This window comes from Neolamprologus brichardi, chromosome 2, assembly GCF_056152115.1.
Source record: "Neolamprologus brichardi isolate AB-2024 chromosome 2, ASM5615211v1, whole genome shotgun sequence".
NCBI classification, from domain to species: domain Eukaryota; kingdom Metazoa; phylum Chordata; class Actinopteri; order Cichliformes; family Cichlidae; genus Neolamprologus; species Neolamprologus brichardi.
In genome coordinates, this window is record NC_142105.1 from 29751825 (window position 1) to 29769885 (window position 18061).

General features: G+C 40.8%; 1 protein-coding gene across 1 annotated transcript in view; it reads left to right on the top strand.

Annotated features, from left to right (window-relative positions):
- The first annotated feature begins 2042 nt into the window (after positions 1–2042).
- ccdc88b (coiled-coil and HOOK domain protein 88B) overlaps positions 2043–18061 on the top strand; it is a 64015-nt gene continuing 47996 nt past the window's right edge. The window contains exons 1-9 of the mRNA XM_087829719.1: positions 2043–2241; positions 3340–3488; positions 5193–5301; positions 11318–11387; positions 11582–11640; positions 12346–12429; positions 13250–13390; positions 15556–15701; positions 16031–16112. Of these exons, the coding sequence (XP_087685845.1) occupies positions 2182–2241; positions 3340–3488; positions 5193–5301; positions 11318–11387; positions 11582–11640; positions 12346–12429; positions 13250–13390; positions 15556–15701; positions 16031–16112 (900 nt within the window). The 5' untranslated portion in view covers positions 2043–2181. The remainder of the gene's footprint in view (positions 2242–3339; positions 3489–5192; positions 5302–11317; positions 11388–11581; positions 11641–12345; positions 12430–13249; positions 13391–15555; positions 15702–16030; positions 16113–18061) is intronic.

Here is an 18061-nt window from a genome sequence, read left to right on the forward strand (position 1 = left end):
CAAATATATAAGCATCCATTTAGTGGCTGCAGAAAAAGAAATGTTTTCTTTTTCAAAAAAAAAAAAAAAAAAGTGTAGCAGAGATTAACAAAGGAAGCGTTACAGTCCATTTCTCAGCTCTGACCTTCAAAGAAAGTGTGTCATAAAACCTCAAATTGGATCATAAAATTAATACATTATTAAAATACATGGAAAGAATTTTCTAAAATTTGCCTTTTGCTCATCAGGCCTTATAAAATTTCCCTAATTACATAAAGAAGAAGCCTTGTGCGGACCATTAAGGGTGAGACTGTACAGAAACTATGATAATAATGATTCGCACATATCTTCAGATCACATACATCTTCTAACAGCTTCCTTTTGACAGCTTCTCAATGATATCTTTCCGTTGGTATCTTTTTTTGAAGCCTGTGTGCAAAACCCAGAAAGAATCTACTATTATGCACATCCACTCTCCATGTCACGCTTTGATAAAGCATTGCACAATAAGAACAACAAATCATCACTCTTCTTTATAGCAGGCTAAATCTTGTGTCGTTGACAAATACAGCTTGAGATCGAAAATGTAACAGCCACTTCAGGGAATAATGATAAAACATAAAGAAACAAACAAAAAAAGTCAACCACCATCATTTTATCAGACACTTTATAAATAAAGAACTGAAAAAGCACTAGAGTATTATAAGTCCTACAACGCCCACCACCATCAGATGAGATGCATGGATAGGATCAATGGGAATGTAACTTAGTACATTTACTCAAGTACTTTACAGAAGTAGTATTTCTATGTATTTTCTATGTTGTGAAACTTTCTGCTTCTGCTCTATTTAAGTCTCAGCTGCCTGCCTTCCCCAGCCTTATAAGGAAAGATCAGAACTCACTAGAATGACTGACGAAATGTTTCTCCTCCTGAAAAGGCAACGTCCAGATGAACAGAATGAGCTTTCTGCGATTTTCTTACCTGGATTATTGAGCATGCTACTGTTATTGATCAGCAATACACAAGTAATTAAAATCACATCGAGCTGCAGCATTTAAGAAACAAACATTTATATCTAGTATTTACATGACTCTGAAGAGTAGACATAAGGAGAACATTATACAGTATACAGCATATAATTTCTAATAGGGACGTTTTTACTTAACTTTTAGTTAAGTTACTGTTTTTCCATTTTGCAAAACAAATATCCAGTAAAAAGAAAGAAAGAAAAAAGCTATGTAAATTCTTGTGCAGCACTTTTCATGTAATAAATCACATAATAAGTAGAACACAGGGCTGGACATGGACCTGAAAGTTGTGCCACGTGTTTTCTGCACTAATGGTTTCATTTTCTGCTTAAAAATATTTCCTGTGGTCCCACCCTGCTCTGCGTTCGATCAACCCACCTAAAGAAATCCTAGGAACGCCCCTGTCCATTTACTTGCACTCCGCCAAGTCTTGAAAGATGAAGCCTTATACCGCAGGTTTAGCCAGCTATAGAACGGAAAATACTGCAATGCATTATACACAGCAGCTAGCTCAAAGTAAGGAAGCTCACTTCCCCTTTGTTGATGTAATTAATAATATGTGAAAGCATGAACTTTCCTTTTGAAGCACCAGAGGTCACTATTGCACAGTGCTTGGAGCGCAGCTGAACGCATGGTGAACGTTAGAGACACTAAACCTCTGACAACTTCAAATGGAAGCCTTCTCATTTTTAACACACACTAGATCAACATGTCATGTCTAAGGTCAAAACAAGGCGATACTGAGGCAAATAATGGCGTAAAAACACACATTTAAGGTAAATGTGCACATAAATACACAGAGGAGGAAATAGGCATAATATTTCACCTCTGCGAAGTTACAATGTCCCTTTTTTGCACTCAAGAAAAATATTTCCGTGTTTGTGTGTGTTGTGTGAAGTTTTGAGTTTGTGTTTAAAAAAACAACAACCCCTCAACATGTGCGTTTTGAAAAATTCCGGTGTGGTTTTGCAATGAAACTAACTGACACACGCAGTCAGAGAGGAAGAGACAGCAAACGAGGTAGAGGGAGGGGAGGAAGGGCCGCACAAATGTCAAACTACTTCACTTGACGCAAGATGGATTCTCTGTCTCTGATTCATTACATACACCGCGTTGGTGATATTCTTTAATTAGCTGTCTTCTGTAGTGTTTCACAGCCCTCGTGCCACAACAATGGAGTCCAACATTAAGGAGATAATAGAGGAATTCATGGAAAGTGCGTTGGCGCAATGGGTACGTCATTTATCATTTATCACTTTGAGTTAGAGAAAAGGTCATCATTTATAGAGGCGCAGAGGTGAGAATAAAACAGGAGGGTGGAAAACGGTGTGGAAAAAATGACAAAATCCGACTTAGCCGGTGACCAACTCTGTAGTAAAGTCTGTATAATTTCAAGTCAGAAAGCTTGTGAAATCTTTTAGACCAGTCTGTTTTCCAGTTCCGTTCGTCAGATTACATATAAAACTTGAATAAATAACACAAACAGCCTCGACCCTGCCTTTTTTTTCTGTTGTGTACAGAAAAGCAAACACTTCTCCTTTTGGCAGCTTCCCTCGCCTCTTAATAACCAACTTTTTCTCTCCCAGCTTTGACACTTCCGTGTCCTTGGGCTGCTTCTGATTTCAAAATAGACATAGAGTATGCTTTCTCTAAAAACCAACTACAGCTGTAACACACTGAATTCCCAGCTGGGTTTTCCACATGGCAAGTCGAGTCTCCCCCTTCTGGTTAATGATCTCTGCTTGGATAATGTGATCACTAAGTCTTATAGGGATGTTCTCATTGGCTGTTGTTTCCCCTTTCCAAAGAGGGGGCTGGTCAGATGTGAGGTTCAACAGGACTTGGAAGAGGTTTGTTTTTTTTCTTGAGGGCACTTCAGCAGGTCATTTTTTCACTGACATGAGATTTTTTACCCTGAAGGGATCCCCTGCCACCCAACCCAGTTGTTATCCTCCGCATCTCAGTCTCCTCTGTATCACCTCATCAGCTGAGACCAACTCTGGCTCGTTACTTTGTTTACCTACTGTGCAGTTTTTAGAAGGTGCAGGTGGGAATAAAACTCATTATATTGCAGTTTGCATTGGCACAAGTCGTCTTAGAAGCGCGCGAGAGAGAAACCTTGGCTGCAGTCCTGCTTGGCTGGCTGTCGCTGTGAAGTGCTTCCCAGTGTGAGCGCACAGATCCCACCTGTTCGGACAGGTGCACAGACTCAAGTGACTTCCTGTGTGAACATTTTCCCTTAGCCCATCTCTGTGTCTATTTTCTGCTCCTGTGCCGTTTCTTCCTTGTCTTTGGTCGCCACACAAGATCATCTCTATCTGTCTCTCATAGGTGCTGCTGTTTGAGAATATGGTAGAGAGTGAGGACGGTGCACCTCACTACAGCCAGTACATGGAAGTGAACTCTGTTTCGCAGAGCGCCCGAGACCGCTACCTGAGGCTGACCAATGGGATTTTCCTCAACGAGGTCATGAGGGTCATGTAAGATTCATCAACATTTTCTCACTTTCACCACTTCCTGGCCGTGGACACTGCAATAAACGTGACTATTAGAGAGGGGGGAAAAGATAACTTGATAAACTTTTGCAAACTTTACCCAGTCAGTCTGCTTTTAAATGTAATAATATAAATGTAAAATAATAAAAGCATATGTTCTCATTTGTAAATGGAAAATATAAACCGTTCAACCTTGCAATTAGTTGCAAAAAAAGTGCCTGTGGCTTTTATTGGCAATCTCAAACGCTGAAATGTACACACAACCCATTCTTTGCTTAAACTCCATGGCAGCTTTTTTTTTTTGCTTTTTGAGTGAAAGCCATTAAAAAGCACTGAAATTGGGCACCCTGGTGGCCTGGTGATTGAGATGCTTATGTAACTTAAGTGAAGTGAGTTAAGGTGATGGACAGTGTGTGGGATAATAAAAGGGTGCAAAGTGACCTTGTGAGCAGCTGTGTCCTGACAATAATTTTACACCTCTCTTTTTAAAATATGGAGAAAATTCCTGTTTGGATGGATGGATGTTTGTTGCAGTAGCATTACTGACAACTGGAAAAAATCAACAACACCTTTATCTGTATGCGTGGAAGTCTTGTCTGCTTCTATAATGGTTCTTGCACTGTTCATGAACCACAGAAGCTTTTTTAATGTCCTGGTTTCCTTCTGGGTCGTGGCCGCACAGTTCGTACGTTGGAATGATGTCACGTAAACAAATAAACAGTCACATTAATAATAGAAAGAGTAATAGGAGGACACTATATTAATATATAATAGGGCAACAGGAGAATAATTAAAGGGCTGTAGATTATTTTTTTTGTCGCAGTGTTTTGAGTGACCACTGGGACGTATTGGCAGTGTGGAATTTGCATCCAGCCCTTTTACATCCATACAGCTATTAAATAAAGGCAGATAATTCCCTCAGTTTAATGTTGTGCACTAAAATACTTCAGCTTAGTTTAACTGACAGCATGACTCAAGGGACAGAAACTCGAGTGAGTCTTAATTTTGTGATATTTAATGCGGCACCATCACTTTTCGCGTCCACTTTGTAGTTTTTCTTTGATTTATGCGCAGATATCTCCCAAAATACCAACCCTCACTTTGTGTTTGATGGTAATTTAAGAACCCTATCATGCTAACTGGTAAACATTTTCCCTTATGCTTTATGGTGTGCCACAGCACAGCATCAGAGAGGTGCTAACACTTGGTATTGTTCTTTTTCTTTTGCATGAAAAGTGATGTAACATTTATCACACTCGGTTTCATAACCTCACGTTGTTTTGCAGTGCGTGTTTGTGTTAAAGCACAATGTTCTGAAATTTCTAGCAAATTATAATCATGCCATCCTATAAGCCATCTCCACTGATTCCCTTATCTTCGTGTTCAAGTTTCAGCAGGAGAAAACCTTTTGTCTATTAACTGGCAAGACAAGATCTTAGGCAGGATTTGCTCAATGGCTGATTAATTTGGCCCGACCTAAGCCACATTATTTCAACAAATAATTGCATGTGGATTCTCACTGCCTGCTTCTCAGACCTCATTAAAATTTTATTCACTCTGCTTAAATGCACTGTTGCATAAGAATTTCTCATCTGGAGAGAAATGTTGCTGGGCTGTTTGATCAAGCTGCAGTGTGTAAACCACTGTGTGTAATTGTGTGTGTGGTTTTTTTTGTGTGTATCCACCCAGAGATCCAAACCCCAAGGTGGAGCGGCTGTACAACAGCGAGAGAGATGACCACATGCTGAGAGTCCAGAATTTTTCTATTTTAAATCGACACCTGCGAGCCTTCTACCAGGTAGGGGAGGGTGATGGTGGCGAGAGAGGGGGGTGGGGATGAGGGGAGGTTGGTGGAGATTCTGTTAGATCAAATCATCAAGACGGAAATCAGGGCAATGTACTGAAAGGCAACAGAGCCTGCACAGGACTTCTCCTGAGCTTCACATTCCCACTATAACAAGAAGAAACCCATTAACGGTATAGTCCATTCAGGCATGGCTGTGATAAAGAAAGAAATTTTTGAAAGCTATCAGGGCAACTACAGTTTTGTTTTTAGCTCAATTTTTATGTAACTGCATTTTGTGCACTTTTTATATTTTAGAACTTGGACAGATGAATACTTTTTGCACAGTATTCAGAAAACAAAAGCAAACCCCACACCTGCATCGCGTGGTCTTCTCCGTGAAGCTCTGGACATAATTATCTGGACAAAACTGTTCAAATATTGGCTCATTAGTCGCTGCTGGGTTGCCACAAAGCAAACAGCTCCTTGCAATGTAAAAATGAGCACTTGCAGTGCTGAACCCCCGTGAGGTTTGTCGTCTGCCGCTCGAGCTACAGTGTCTCTTCGCCCGTTGTTACTACAGCTTTACCGTTCTGCTTCACTGTGCTTTTTATTAGCCTGTTTTCAGAGGCAACAGGAACCTGATTTCAGCCAGAAAGCTTTAATAAACTGGCTTTATACGCTACCTGCTCAACTTCAAACAGCAGGCACAGTTAGAGACTCGGCAGTGAACATAGCTGAGCATTTAACATCTAGAGCACCAGGTATTTCCCTCAGGTGTTAGCGGAAGCCTCGGGTCAGCAGAAGCATGACTGCAAAATTCTGATGATGCAGCTGGATGGTATAGCCTCCTAATGTTGCATAAAAGTTCATCTAAACTGGTAAAATGTTAGAAGATTTGCAACTGTAAATGCCTAAAAAAGACATTTGCTGTGAAACGGTATGAATTTATTTTTATTTTGCAATCTTAGGTTCTTTATGAATAAGCACCAAAACAGTGCTATCACATGTGCTATAAAGATCAGGAACCTTAACTCTAAACGTGTTTGTGTTTGAATAGATAGTTGTTGCATGTATGATTGCAACAACTTTGATTGCAAGATAGTTTGATGCAATAAAGCAGCTGTTGGTTAGCTGAGCTCATCACAGTGGCTGGAAACCTGTCTTTGCTGCAATTTAAGTTTACTAACACATACTTATTTTTGCTGTATAAAGCTTTCAAAGTCCAGCATCCAGCTAAGCAACAGTCTTCACATAGGGATTAAGAAAATCGAATATGTCAGTTAACGAGCTGGTACTTTCTTTTTTCACCTTTACCTTGTTTTCTTTCATGCTATGCTACTCTGGTGCTAACTTTACCCCGGCAGCTTTTAGCAAGCAGACATGAAAGCAGTATCGATCGCCTCATCCGACTCTCAGCAAGAAAATAAATACATGTTTTTCCCAAAAACTAATTCTTTGAGTTGTTTTTCTGGAAGTTTCATCTCTGTAGCTACATGCTTCAACAAAGCTTAATTGGGTGGTTTGATACCTTGTCAAACTGTGGCATTAATATCTCAGCAGCAGGACAAGTCATTACACCTAGATAGCGAGGCAAACGTGTGACACAGTGATACAGGCTGCACGGTCATTTGTAAATGGTCCAGCTCCTATCTTGAATGGCCCCAATCATTCCTCTAGAATTTCAAGAACAAAAAAAGTTTTCATAAACACTAGTGTGATGGCTTATTTTGTGGATGGACTAAAATGACTCCCAGCTTCTCATTATGAGAAAAAAGGTCTTGTGAAAGCGCTGGAATATCTTTCTAAAACATGACTCGCAGCCGCGCAAATGGCGAGGGAAACGGGGTGATGGCAGAGGGCCGGAGAAGCAGTTGTCTAGCTGCGAGGTAGTAAAAACAGAGGACAAGATGAGGCTCAACTATCACTCTTAACACTAGCAATATATTGCTTGGGGGTATTGTGGAAAATTTGAAGTGTATGCACAGGGAGGCAGCATATTAGCACAAGAGAAAAGATGAAACAGAGAATATTCCATCCACAGTCGACGTGTCCTTGCTTATTATCAGGCAAATGGGGTGAGAAAAAGTGGAGGAGTGGCGAGCTGCATTTTTTAGCTGCTGCTGTGGTTAGAGGTTGAGGAAGGAAGGAGACTGAGAATCTATCAAATAGCCCACAGTATCATGCATTTCATAATGTGCATTCACATGCGCCGTTGGCATTTGAGGAAATGACACAATTCCTCCAACCCCCGGAGGATGATTCAGAAAGCTACTGCTCTGAGCGAGGAAACCATCCCGAAGTACGAGTCAGGTGGACTGAACATGCACTGTTTTGCTTGTCACACAACAGAAGAACACGAGTCTACGAGGTTTCGCTTCCTAATTTTCAGTGAATCACTAATGTCCCTTGAAAGCACCTAGCAGCACAGCAACACTGCCAAATAATTGAGAAGCTCACATCAGCCGACATTGCACTAGAATTTCAGCAGGTGTGCTCAGAATAGGCTCCAGTGTCTCTGCAGACATTTAGTTCCACATCAGTCACAGCTTTACTTCTCACTGAATTATTATAATATTTTTTTACGCTGTTTAATGCTGCCTGTGTGTTTATGTGAGAGAGTGCGTGCAATACAATGGCAAGAGTGTGGAGAGCTTAAGCCACAGAAACAGTGTGCAGCTTGGCAGGGCTTGATATCTGCTGTGACCTCAGCTTGTCTTCTATAGAAACGGAGTTATTTGTGTTGACGACACGGGGGTGGGGGGTGGGGGTGGGGGGTGAAGGCTGTGCACGTCTACTGTATGGACTCATATAACCTACTGTAAAATTTATGAGTGCTATGCTGCATGTATCCTGCTCTATTCTACTGGTTTAATTTCATTATATGCTAATGTATTATACTCTAGCTGACTGTATTCTGTTCTCCTATGTCTTTCTTAATCTATTCTTCTTCTTCTTCTTTTTTAAACTCCATTTACTGCCACTGAATGAGACACTTGCTCTCCAGCTTTCTGTTAATGGGATTTTAAATGTTAATTTCTCTTGACTACTAATTTATTGACCCTCCACATTTTAAAGATCTCTCTCCTTGGTAAACCGTGACATTTTTACGGCTGCCGAACATCCAATAGATGATGTCTCTACTAATCTGTTTTTGCATAAAGCCAAAAAAATTAAAATTAGGGGGGAAAATAAATAAAAGCAAGTCTGTGGCAAAAATTAAAGCCAACGCCAATCCAAACAATATACAATAAAAAGACAGGATTTGAAAAAGATCTTACAGATGGAACTTAATTCTCTTCTTAACTGCAGCCAGCAGTGTGATGAATGCTTTTATCCCAGTTTCAGAACTGCTCCATATAGCTAATTCCTTTTTTTTTGGGCGTTTGCTTTAGTGGAAAAATCTACTTCCTTAAGAAATTAACTTTGAGTGTGACTGCCCTGGAAATCTCTGCACATTTTTCATATTCTTGACCTCTTTCTTTTGTATTGCATTATAAATAATAATGTATGAAATAAAGTACAGGAGGCATTCAAGCAAATACAACCCAGTATGTATCTTGGCCGTACTGCCCGGCAGGGAGTTGCCCGTGCAAAGACATTACTGTGCCAACAACAACAAGGAGCTTCTATATAATTATCAGTCTGGCTAATCTCCTGCAGAAGTCTGTTTGGCTTCATCAGCCACGAGCTGCACGAAGACCAACTCAGAGCTACTGTGGCTAATATCCTGAACGCCCTGAAGGAGCAGAAACATAAGGTTTGCTGCAGATGCCAGTTGCTCAAGGGAGTCCCTGCCTTTCTCCCCATACAGTTTATAGATTACAGTAAGCAGCTGAGAGAGCTGTAATTGTGACTTACATCTGTACTCTTGTGATTTTGCGCTGATGGATGTGAGGAGGTTGTGAACAGGCTTTCTGAGCAGTTGGGAAAGGAGCTAGCCAGCAACAGCGTGTGGCTCTCTGACAGAAATGTTTTTAATTAACGGTGAAGTTGTTCTCCTCTTTTTTTTTCTTCTTTTTCTTAAGTTTAAGACCAACTAAATTAAGTGGCAAAGTAACAGCAATGGTTACCCTCTACACTAGTGATGCACTGGATGGCAACGTAGGAGGAGGGAGGCGCTGTGGGGTCACATGACAGATATTTCGTTCTGCTGCCAGAGAAGCCAGGTTTCTGGACGGGAAATGTCTGAGGCGTCTGTGGTCCAGCTTGATTCAGCGTCATTTGAGTCTGCCAGGGGATTTGTCCAAGAGCTCAAAGCAGAAATTACGACTCGCTGAAACAAGATGAACACAGTGTTGGTGGGCCTTCTGCTCGTCCCGAATCTCCTGAATTTGAAAAGCATTAAAAATACTTTGGACCATGCAGGAAATGTCCAAAATGATGAGCCAGAGATTTAATGGCTTTAGTGAATTCAAAATTTTTCTTTTTTTTCTGTAAGATGCACAGTCCCTCAGCTGAGATAATCAAGACAGCAATGAAAAGATGTTGTCTTTTTTTAGGAATGTTTTCCCTTTTTGGCAGTGGAGAAATAAAAATACATAAATAAATAAAAAACAGTGCAGAGGAAATATGACAACATGCAACAAAAGTCCAGCTTTGATCAGTTGAATTGTAGTTAATCTTAGATAATCTCATACACAATAAGGACACACATTAAACAAATATTTTGGAAAAAAAAACTTCTAAAAATTGATTATTAACACTCTGTGATCAGAATTGTTGTTAACAAGAAAACCAACCAAGCTGTCTTCTTATTAAAGCAACTCAAAATGATTGAAATTTCTCTTGAAAGTACATTCAGTTGTCACTTCATTAGGTACACCTTATCAGTATTGGGTTGGATCCCCTATTACCTCCATAGCTGCCTTAATTCTTTGTGGCATAGATTCAACAAGGTGCTGAAAACATCTTTGAGAGATTTTGGTTCATACTGACATGACAGCGTCACACAGTTGCTGCAGAGTTGTCAGCTGCGCAGCTGATTGAGATCTGATTGAGGTCTGGTGACTGTAGGCGCCATTTGACTACAGGGAACATGAAAAAATTCTCCACACTATTACGGCACCACCAGCCTGAACTGTTCATACAAGGCAGGATGATTGTGGATATTCAGATCAGCCCATTCTGCTGCTCGGTTTGAAATTCAGAAGGTCCTCTCTGGCCATGTCTACATCTCTAAATATACTGAATTGCTTCCATGTAATTGGCTGATTAGATTTTTTTCCTAGAAAGAAATTGAACATGTCTGTGTAATAAAGATTTTGCTAAATGTAGACAAGCAGCTGCTTCCAGCAGTAAACGGTTTCCGGTGATTGATCTGGACCTATTTGGTTTCGTCCTGTCATAGCAGATCCACTCAGGAGATGGTTCCTTAAATCTGTTAAAAGTCAGTTTTGACAAAAAAATGTTTATATACACTTATTATAGTTAAGACTTCCTGAGTAAATACTAATACTAATATATCTGTTACAAGCTGAAGTGAATGAATAATGGCTATGATCATGTGCCAGTCAGGTTTGTTGGAAGTACTAATAATTGGATTGATTCGCTCCAAGTAATTTGTTCTGGTTGTTTATGACGTCATTTGTGATCTTTGAGATTATGTCAGTGCGTCTGCATTGCTGTCACATCACCCACATTACCCATATGTTATACCCAAAAGGTCAGCAGTAGTTGCCAGTGGTGTTAAGTGGTTTCTTATTCACTGCTATCATCATATTGTTTTTCTTTGATTCTATTACACATTGAGAATAAGCAGAGAACAAGATGCTGTGAAATATATTAAACTAAAATTGTACAAAATCTTACCAGCCTGTAAGAACAAAACAATGCAGTTTTATCAGGGATCTCTTATTTGTTTACACAACAAATCAGAGCCGACTGGTGGAAAGTTCCTGCGCTTTTGTTTATCTCGGCTAACTGAGGGCAGAAGAACAGGACGTTCCAGGTGATTACTTGAGGTGTTTTTGTGTGTGTGTGTGTGTGTGTGTGTGTGTGCTGAACTCTTTCCATTTCTTTTCCTTTTCAGGAAGACTTGCAGCAGTTGATACTCATGTCTCTCCCAAATGTTGCCATTCTGGGCCAGGACCCCCTAACAGGTATAAAGATAACAACACGATCCTATCAGTGCCAATCTCTCTCAGCAGGAAGAAAGTAATTATACTTTATGTTCGAGTCTATATCTCAGCTATCTGTGAAGCACATTAAGGTGATAATGATAAGGAGAAGGGTGCTGGGGGGGTGAAGATGATGATGATAATGATGATGATGACAGTTATTTCTGTGTCCTCAGAGGCAGCCGTGGAGGAGCTCAGGCGACTGCTGCTACTCTTACTAGGAAGTGCAGTGCAGGTGATCACACGCTCATATGACCGTCATGCTTTGGTCAAAGCTGACCACAGCAGCATTGTGCATGTTACTTAAAAACAAAGAGGGAGGACAGACACAATAAATTTCACTTTACTTTACATGTTCTTTCCTCCAAAATCAGTTCAAAGTAATGTGCATATCTGCACACCTTGAACTCTTTGGACTAATTTTTCTCATATTTTCGGTGCTAACTACACAGATTTGTTGTTTAAACTTAACCAGAAAGGCCTGAAGGAAACATTCTTCTAGGAAAAGATAAAATAAGACAGATTGTTGTGCACTATTTTTGTATAAACTCATTCCAGAGGAACTTGATTAATTTCCTTTTCTAATTTCAGCTCAGGATCATTGCGCTCAAATACCATTTGTTTTTTTTGTTTGTTTCATTAGAGTTTCCGCTGGCATCAATCTTAGCCTTGTATTGTGTTACCCTGGCAACCTTGTACGAGAGCCAATTTCAGGCTTCACGTTAAAGTGGCGTGATAATCTTGCCCGACCGCTCAACAGTGCAAGTTTACAAAATGTCTGAGTCTAAGGACAGTCGTCCAGGAGTCCTCCACCCAAAGACTGCCCTGCTGTTTTCTAATAAGCGTCCCTCATGGCCAATTCCAGGAATACCTATGAACACAGTTTTTGGTATTTTGATCTAACATGCACACCTGACTCCATCTCTTCCTGTGTCTACAGTGCGAGAATAAGGAAACCTTCATTCAGCAGATCCAGTCCCTGGACATTGAAACCCAGGCTGGCATTGCCGGTTGTATTCAGCAGGTAAGTAAGTGCAGAATTAATCAAACCCTCACTCATTAAAAAACAACAAGAAATTCTTGGATGAGTTTTGTTCCCAAACATGATTAAGCAAAGAGTCCCTTCACTGTCTGGCCTGTAGGCAGACAGAATGAAACGGTTATACTTTCTCCTTGTGCTTCAACTGAGTTGTGAAAATGAGCTACTTGTCATTCTGTTGGCAGCCTTTTAAGGACCTCTGAGTGCCCCTTGCTGCCACTGTAAGCTGGATCCTCCACCTCCCATGTCCACCTCTCCAATCCCCCCCCCCCTCTGTCACATCATTGTCTCTCCTTCATCTTTTTTCCTGTCACTGTCCACCATCCGCTCCAATAAGGCATAAAGGCTAAATTGCCTCTTTTAAACCCCCCCCCCCATGAATAATTGCTGGAATTACAAAAACAACATTTCGCATAGCAGCGTGACTGAATTACAGTAACAGCATGCTGCCTCCCAGCCTTTTTCTCCCCAGGTTTTTCAGCCTAACAAATCACAGAGGTGAGAGGTGCTCTTTCTGTGTGAATGGATGCGCCCCCTGCTTTCCTTCTCTATGGCTTACACCCGAGGAGATTTTTAAACCTGTCAACATGATCACTAGCTTTGCGTGCACTAGTGAATTTTTTAGTGCATTTTTTCTACAGCTTTCACACATAGACGTGTGAGAATTTATTTTTCTTTTCCTTTTCGTTGTACACAAATGCTTGGTATTCACACAGCGCTCGCAGTGCCCGGGCTGTTTTGTGTCAGGTGTCCCAGATGTGTATTGATCTTGTCATAGAGGCCTAAAAAATGGTCCTCGTTGCAGGTAACTCAGGATCCTCGTGTGGTGCTGCCACTTCAGTGGGAGGAGCTAGTGGAGACTGAAGGTGCAGACTTGCAGCTGGTGTTTAGCTCCATGGCCAAACAGATCCAAAGCCTGCTGGCACAGAGAGACACACAGTTGGAGGTATGCAATACACAAAGCCTTAAAGAAATAGCTTGACACTTAAAACTCTATTGTTTTAACCAAAAGATAAATAACAGCATTGATACCAATGTCAAGAAGCAGCCAGTAGCTGTTAGGCTAAATAGAAACTCATGGGGAATGAAACAGTCTGTTATAATATAAATATAACTAATTCTTCCCTCCAGCACCTGTGAAATTATCTGTGACTTCCTGAAGTTGCAAAGCAGCACATCCCGAAATGATTCTAGCACAAAGCCTACCGTCATTTTTAATTTAAACAGGAAGTCTGATTGTGATTAATTTTTTCTTTCAACAAAAAGGGAACCAAGAAACTTTCACAAGAGCATGATATCCAGACAGACGCGACAGAACAACGCAATGAACAAGGAACGAGTAGTCCAAAAAATCAGAAAACAGATCAGATAATTAAGCTCTAAGATTTCTAGTTTGGGGGCAGTTTGCAGTTTACATTAAAAAGGTGTAACTAGTACCAAGGTTACCTAAAGTTGAGCATTTATTAGATCGTGCACTGGGAGGTAGCTTGGAAGAGTTGTATAGAACCTTTATTCTGATAATGAAACACGATAACAAGTAAGAGATAAGTAGGTCAATTTTTTAACCCCTTAGCTGAGTCAGGCCATCGGTTCTTCCTGTTTCTGTGAGCTATTCTAGGCTAACTGGCAGCTGTTGGTAGCTACATACACCAGACATGATAGTGCTGAGCAGCTCATCTAAATCTAGGCAAGTGGGCAAATAAGCAAATAAGACATAAATTAATAACGACTATAATAGCTGATTGGAAAGAACGCCAAATTACTGCATCACTTTTGCTCTCTTCAACTGTGCAGACAGATGGAAGCAGTGGGAGTATGGACTTCATAGTGTGAGTGTTATTGTGCCTTAAAGTGAATTTACCATCATTGTCCGTTGTTTGATTCTTTGCTGGAGAACTGTAATGAATGAAAATGAAGAAATTGGACATTTATGATGTTTTCAATCACGCCGACGTGACAAGAAGGAAATTGAAAATGTGTTTTCCTGAAGAAATTAAAAGTTAATTAACTAAATCAGTTTCCGCAAGTGAATCAGTTCCTTCATTGTTTCAAGTTGCATCAACATTTCACACCAGATGCCGCCCAGACATTTTGTAGCTATGGATTACCTCCTACAGTCGTAATAATTCTGCTTTTTAACCAACAAAAGGTGGTATCAGTGAAATCTCTCCTGAACCGCCCTAAGAACTAATTAAAATTCATAAAACGTTAGTGCGCAGTGGGATTGAAATAGCATTGTGGTCAAAGGTTTTAATGTGATTTAAGTAACAATGAATTGGAAAATGAAATGCGTGCTGTTAGGCTGGAGATAACAGACTACAGTATTTTAAAAAAAAAAAAAAAACTAGTGTAAGGAGCGTAGTAACTTTGCTTCTTTGAAATAGCAAAGACCCCACAGTCCTTTCTAAATGCACCTCTGATTCCACTTCATGTTCCTGCCTTCTGATCTCAAACACATTCTCAATCCTTGAATCCAGTGATATTTAACTGAGATCTGTCGTAAGCTTCTAGTGGATTAAAAGGCATTTCCTACAACCTTAATATGAGATCAAAGCAACGTAAGATCTTAAATTTTGTTTCGAATAAATTCCACAGATTTAAATCGGCCCTAATAAAACCCTGTCCCACTGTGCTCTCCTTTATGTGAATACTGCGTAAGATCAGAATGTTCTGTTGCTGTGCTGGTTTGCAAAATTACAGGAATAAAAAGGTCATTCTGCATTAATGTTTATAAAATACACGCCCTTTGCAAAGCTACCTGCTACATTTAACCCTTGTGTGAATTTTCTGCTGCTACACTGATCTGACTTAAATTATACATCAGAAAGCGTCAAACAGTCTAAAACATTTGAAGACATCACAGCAGCCCAAGCTCCTTCCTCTGTAAAAAAAGAGTGCATACACAGCAAAACACTAGTATCTTACCTTTGCTAGCATCTACTGAAGCACATACTTATTTAGTTGCCATGTGCGGCTCACTGTTTTCACCTTCACAGATCCTCAGAAATGTGTTTCTGAGCCTTTAGTCCTCAACCCACGTCTTTCTTTTCAGCTGTTCTTTGTATCCTTTTCCACATCCGTCATTGATCTTTCTCTCCCTCTTCTTCCCAGAGGATAGCAGAGCTGTGTCGGGAGCGGGAGGCCCAGTCTGATTCCACGACGGGCCACTTGGTTGGCCGCAATGAGGAGTCATCCCAAGGTCTGCTACTCCAGCTGGCAGACAGCAAGGCCAAACTGCGCCGGCTTAAACAACAACTGTGAGTCTGTGTGTTTGCGTGAGCGTGCAGCATGTGCTCGAGATGATAAAAGTCAGGACAATTCTTAAAAGGTTGTGACAAAGGTCAGTGTCAAGACAGAGAAAATTATTTGCAAACCTGAGCAATGAATCGGGATCAGATGAGATGCTCACAGGTATAATCCAGCGCACACAGCTTATTAAACGCCTGTACAGTTTTAGAATATTACAGCGTTTTCTACTCTAATTATATTTCTATCTGCCACTTTATCACAGATACAAGTCAAAAGAAAAGAAAAAGCCTTTACAAAAACTGTGTAATTGCATTTGCGATGCTGATATGTTTTCTAGGGAAGATAAAGGTGATCAGATACTGGATTACAAGCAGGAGATTGAGACCATGGAGGAACAGCTTCAGAAGCTTCAAAAAGAGGTACAGACATGGAATAGAGGTCAGCACATCTCATGCAGACTTCTTCTTCTCTTTCTTTTTTGTTTTGCTTTGTTTTGTTCCTTTACCACACATACAGCATTACTAATTTGACAACAGCTAGACTATTGCTCACTGGGCCTAATCATAATAGTGCAGAATCACCCAAAACCATTTGGATCTTGAATAAAAACATCTTTCTTATGCCGGGCTCACACTGTGCGATTTTTTCAGTCGCGCGATTCAGCTCCTGCTCAAACTGTACGATTGACTCGCAGGGGTTAGAAGTTCATAGGTCATCTGGGACTCTCCTCAGCTCTTTCTGGGACAGTGGCGCGGCTGCCCCTCTGTTGGTCTTCCTTGGTCCTCTGGATGTCTGGAGTTTTGATCTCCTCCATACCTGCTTCATGCCCTGGAGGACGGGGTAGTGGCCCCCCCACACCCTCTAGCAGATCATTACATGAAGGAACCTTTTAAAAAACAAGCGCGTCCATGCTCACAGGTGTACACACGGGTGCTCACACACACAAACGACACCCTTTTTGGCTCCTACCTCAAAGCACACTGTGTGCTGTCGATCTTACGTGCTGCACAATAATGTTTAATATTTAGTATTTACGGTCATATTCCCATATATCATTGTGATGTTGTTTATTCTATTACTCTCGTTTTCTTCTGCTTGTTTTCTTTTTTCTTTCTCAACAGGTGATCCAGGTGATCGATATATGTATTTTTTTTTCTTCTGCTTATTCTGTTGGTTTTTGTTTTTTGCCCTTCTCCCCCGTCCCTCTTCTCAGCTGTTTTTCTTTCCCTCTTTCTTTCTCCCCTTCTTTCAGAAAAAAAAAATAAAAATAGAAGTTCATAGGTCACGATGCAGGGTCTCACACTATACGACCCGATGCTCTGATGCAACCTGAGTGCTCACACTGTGCGTCCATAAAATGAAGGTTATAACAGAAATTCTGTCGCTCGCTCTCCCTCTCTGTCTTTCACTCACTCACACAGACACACCACCGCCATCAACTTTGCTAAATTGCTAATGAAAAACATTGATCAGGCAGCTGTGATTGAGCAGCAATGTCTATCCAACAATTTTCACGGTTGTTGTGGTCGTGATAATTTTGTGAGGCCACATCGAAAAGGCTCGGATGAGCATCCCAAAGGTCTACAAGTGCCTCCATCGCTTGTGTCCAGATCACACGCTGCACTGCCGTGCTGCGCCGTCCTTTTTGCTGACATTTGTGTTTGTGCGTGCGCAGTGTGAGAAACTGTGGTGACACCCTCACGACCAAGCGATTGATGATCGGGAGCCGGTCGTGAGGTGTTAATCGCTTCTCGTTACCCCACGTATACTACACAATGCACGACGCACGATGAAGGCCAAAATCGGGCTGATTGCCAAAACGGACGCACGACTCAAAAATCGTCTCAAAATGGGCCAAAAATCGCACAGTGTGAGCCCGGCATTAGGCCGTAAATTAGATTGTGCTCTTTCCATTCAAATCCACTTTGACCTGAAAGAGCTGGCTGTTACTGTCTCAGCTGAACTTGAAAGTTTAGACTCATAACAAAACTACAGGTATGATCATACATATACAGTCTTAATGTTCCCTCACTGACGAGTCATTTAGTTTCATTTTCCATTGTCACAGTGCTAAGTGTACTCCATACATCACTGTCATTCTTCATTTGTCATTGTCATTTACTTATGCAGATATGTCTTACATATAGAAGTGCACTGTAAGGACTCATCTATGATATAATTTTTAAAGTCAATGTTCATTTAAAAAATATCACTTGAGTTGTTGGATTTTTACTTTTCTCATCTTAGTGACAAATCAATGCGTTTTAGACTACAAGCCACAATTAACCACACAGTCATACCGCTCTTTATTCAGTTAACCTAACATGCATGTGTTTGGACTGTGGGAGGAAGCCGGAGTACCCGGAGA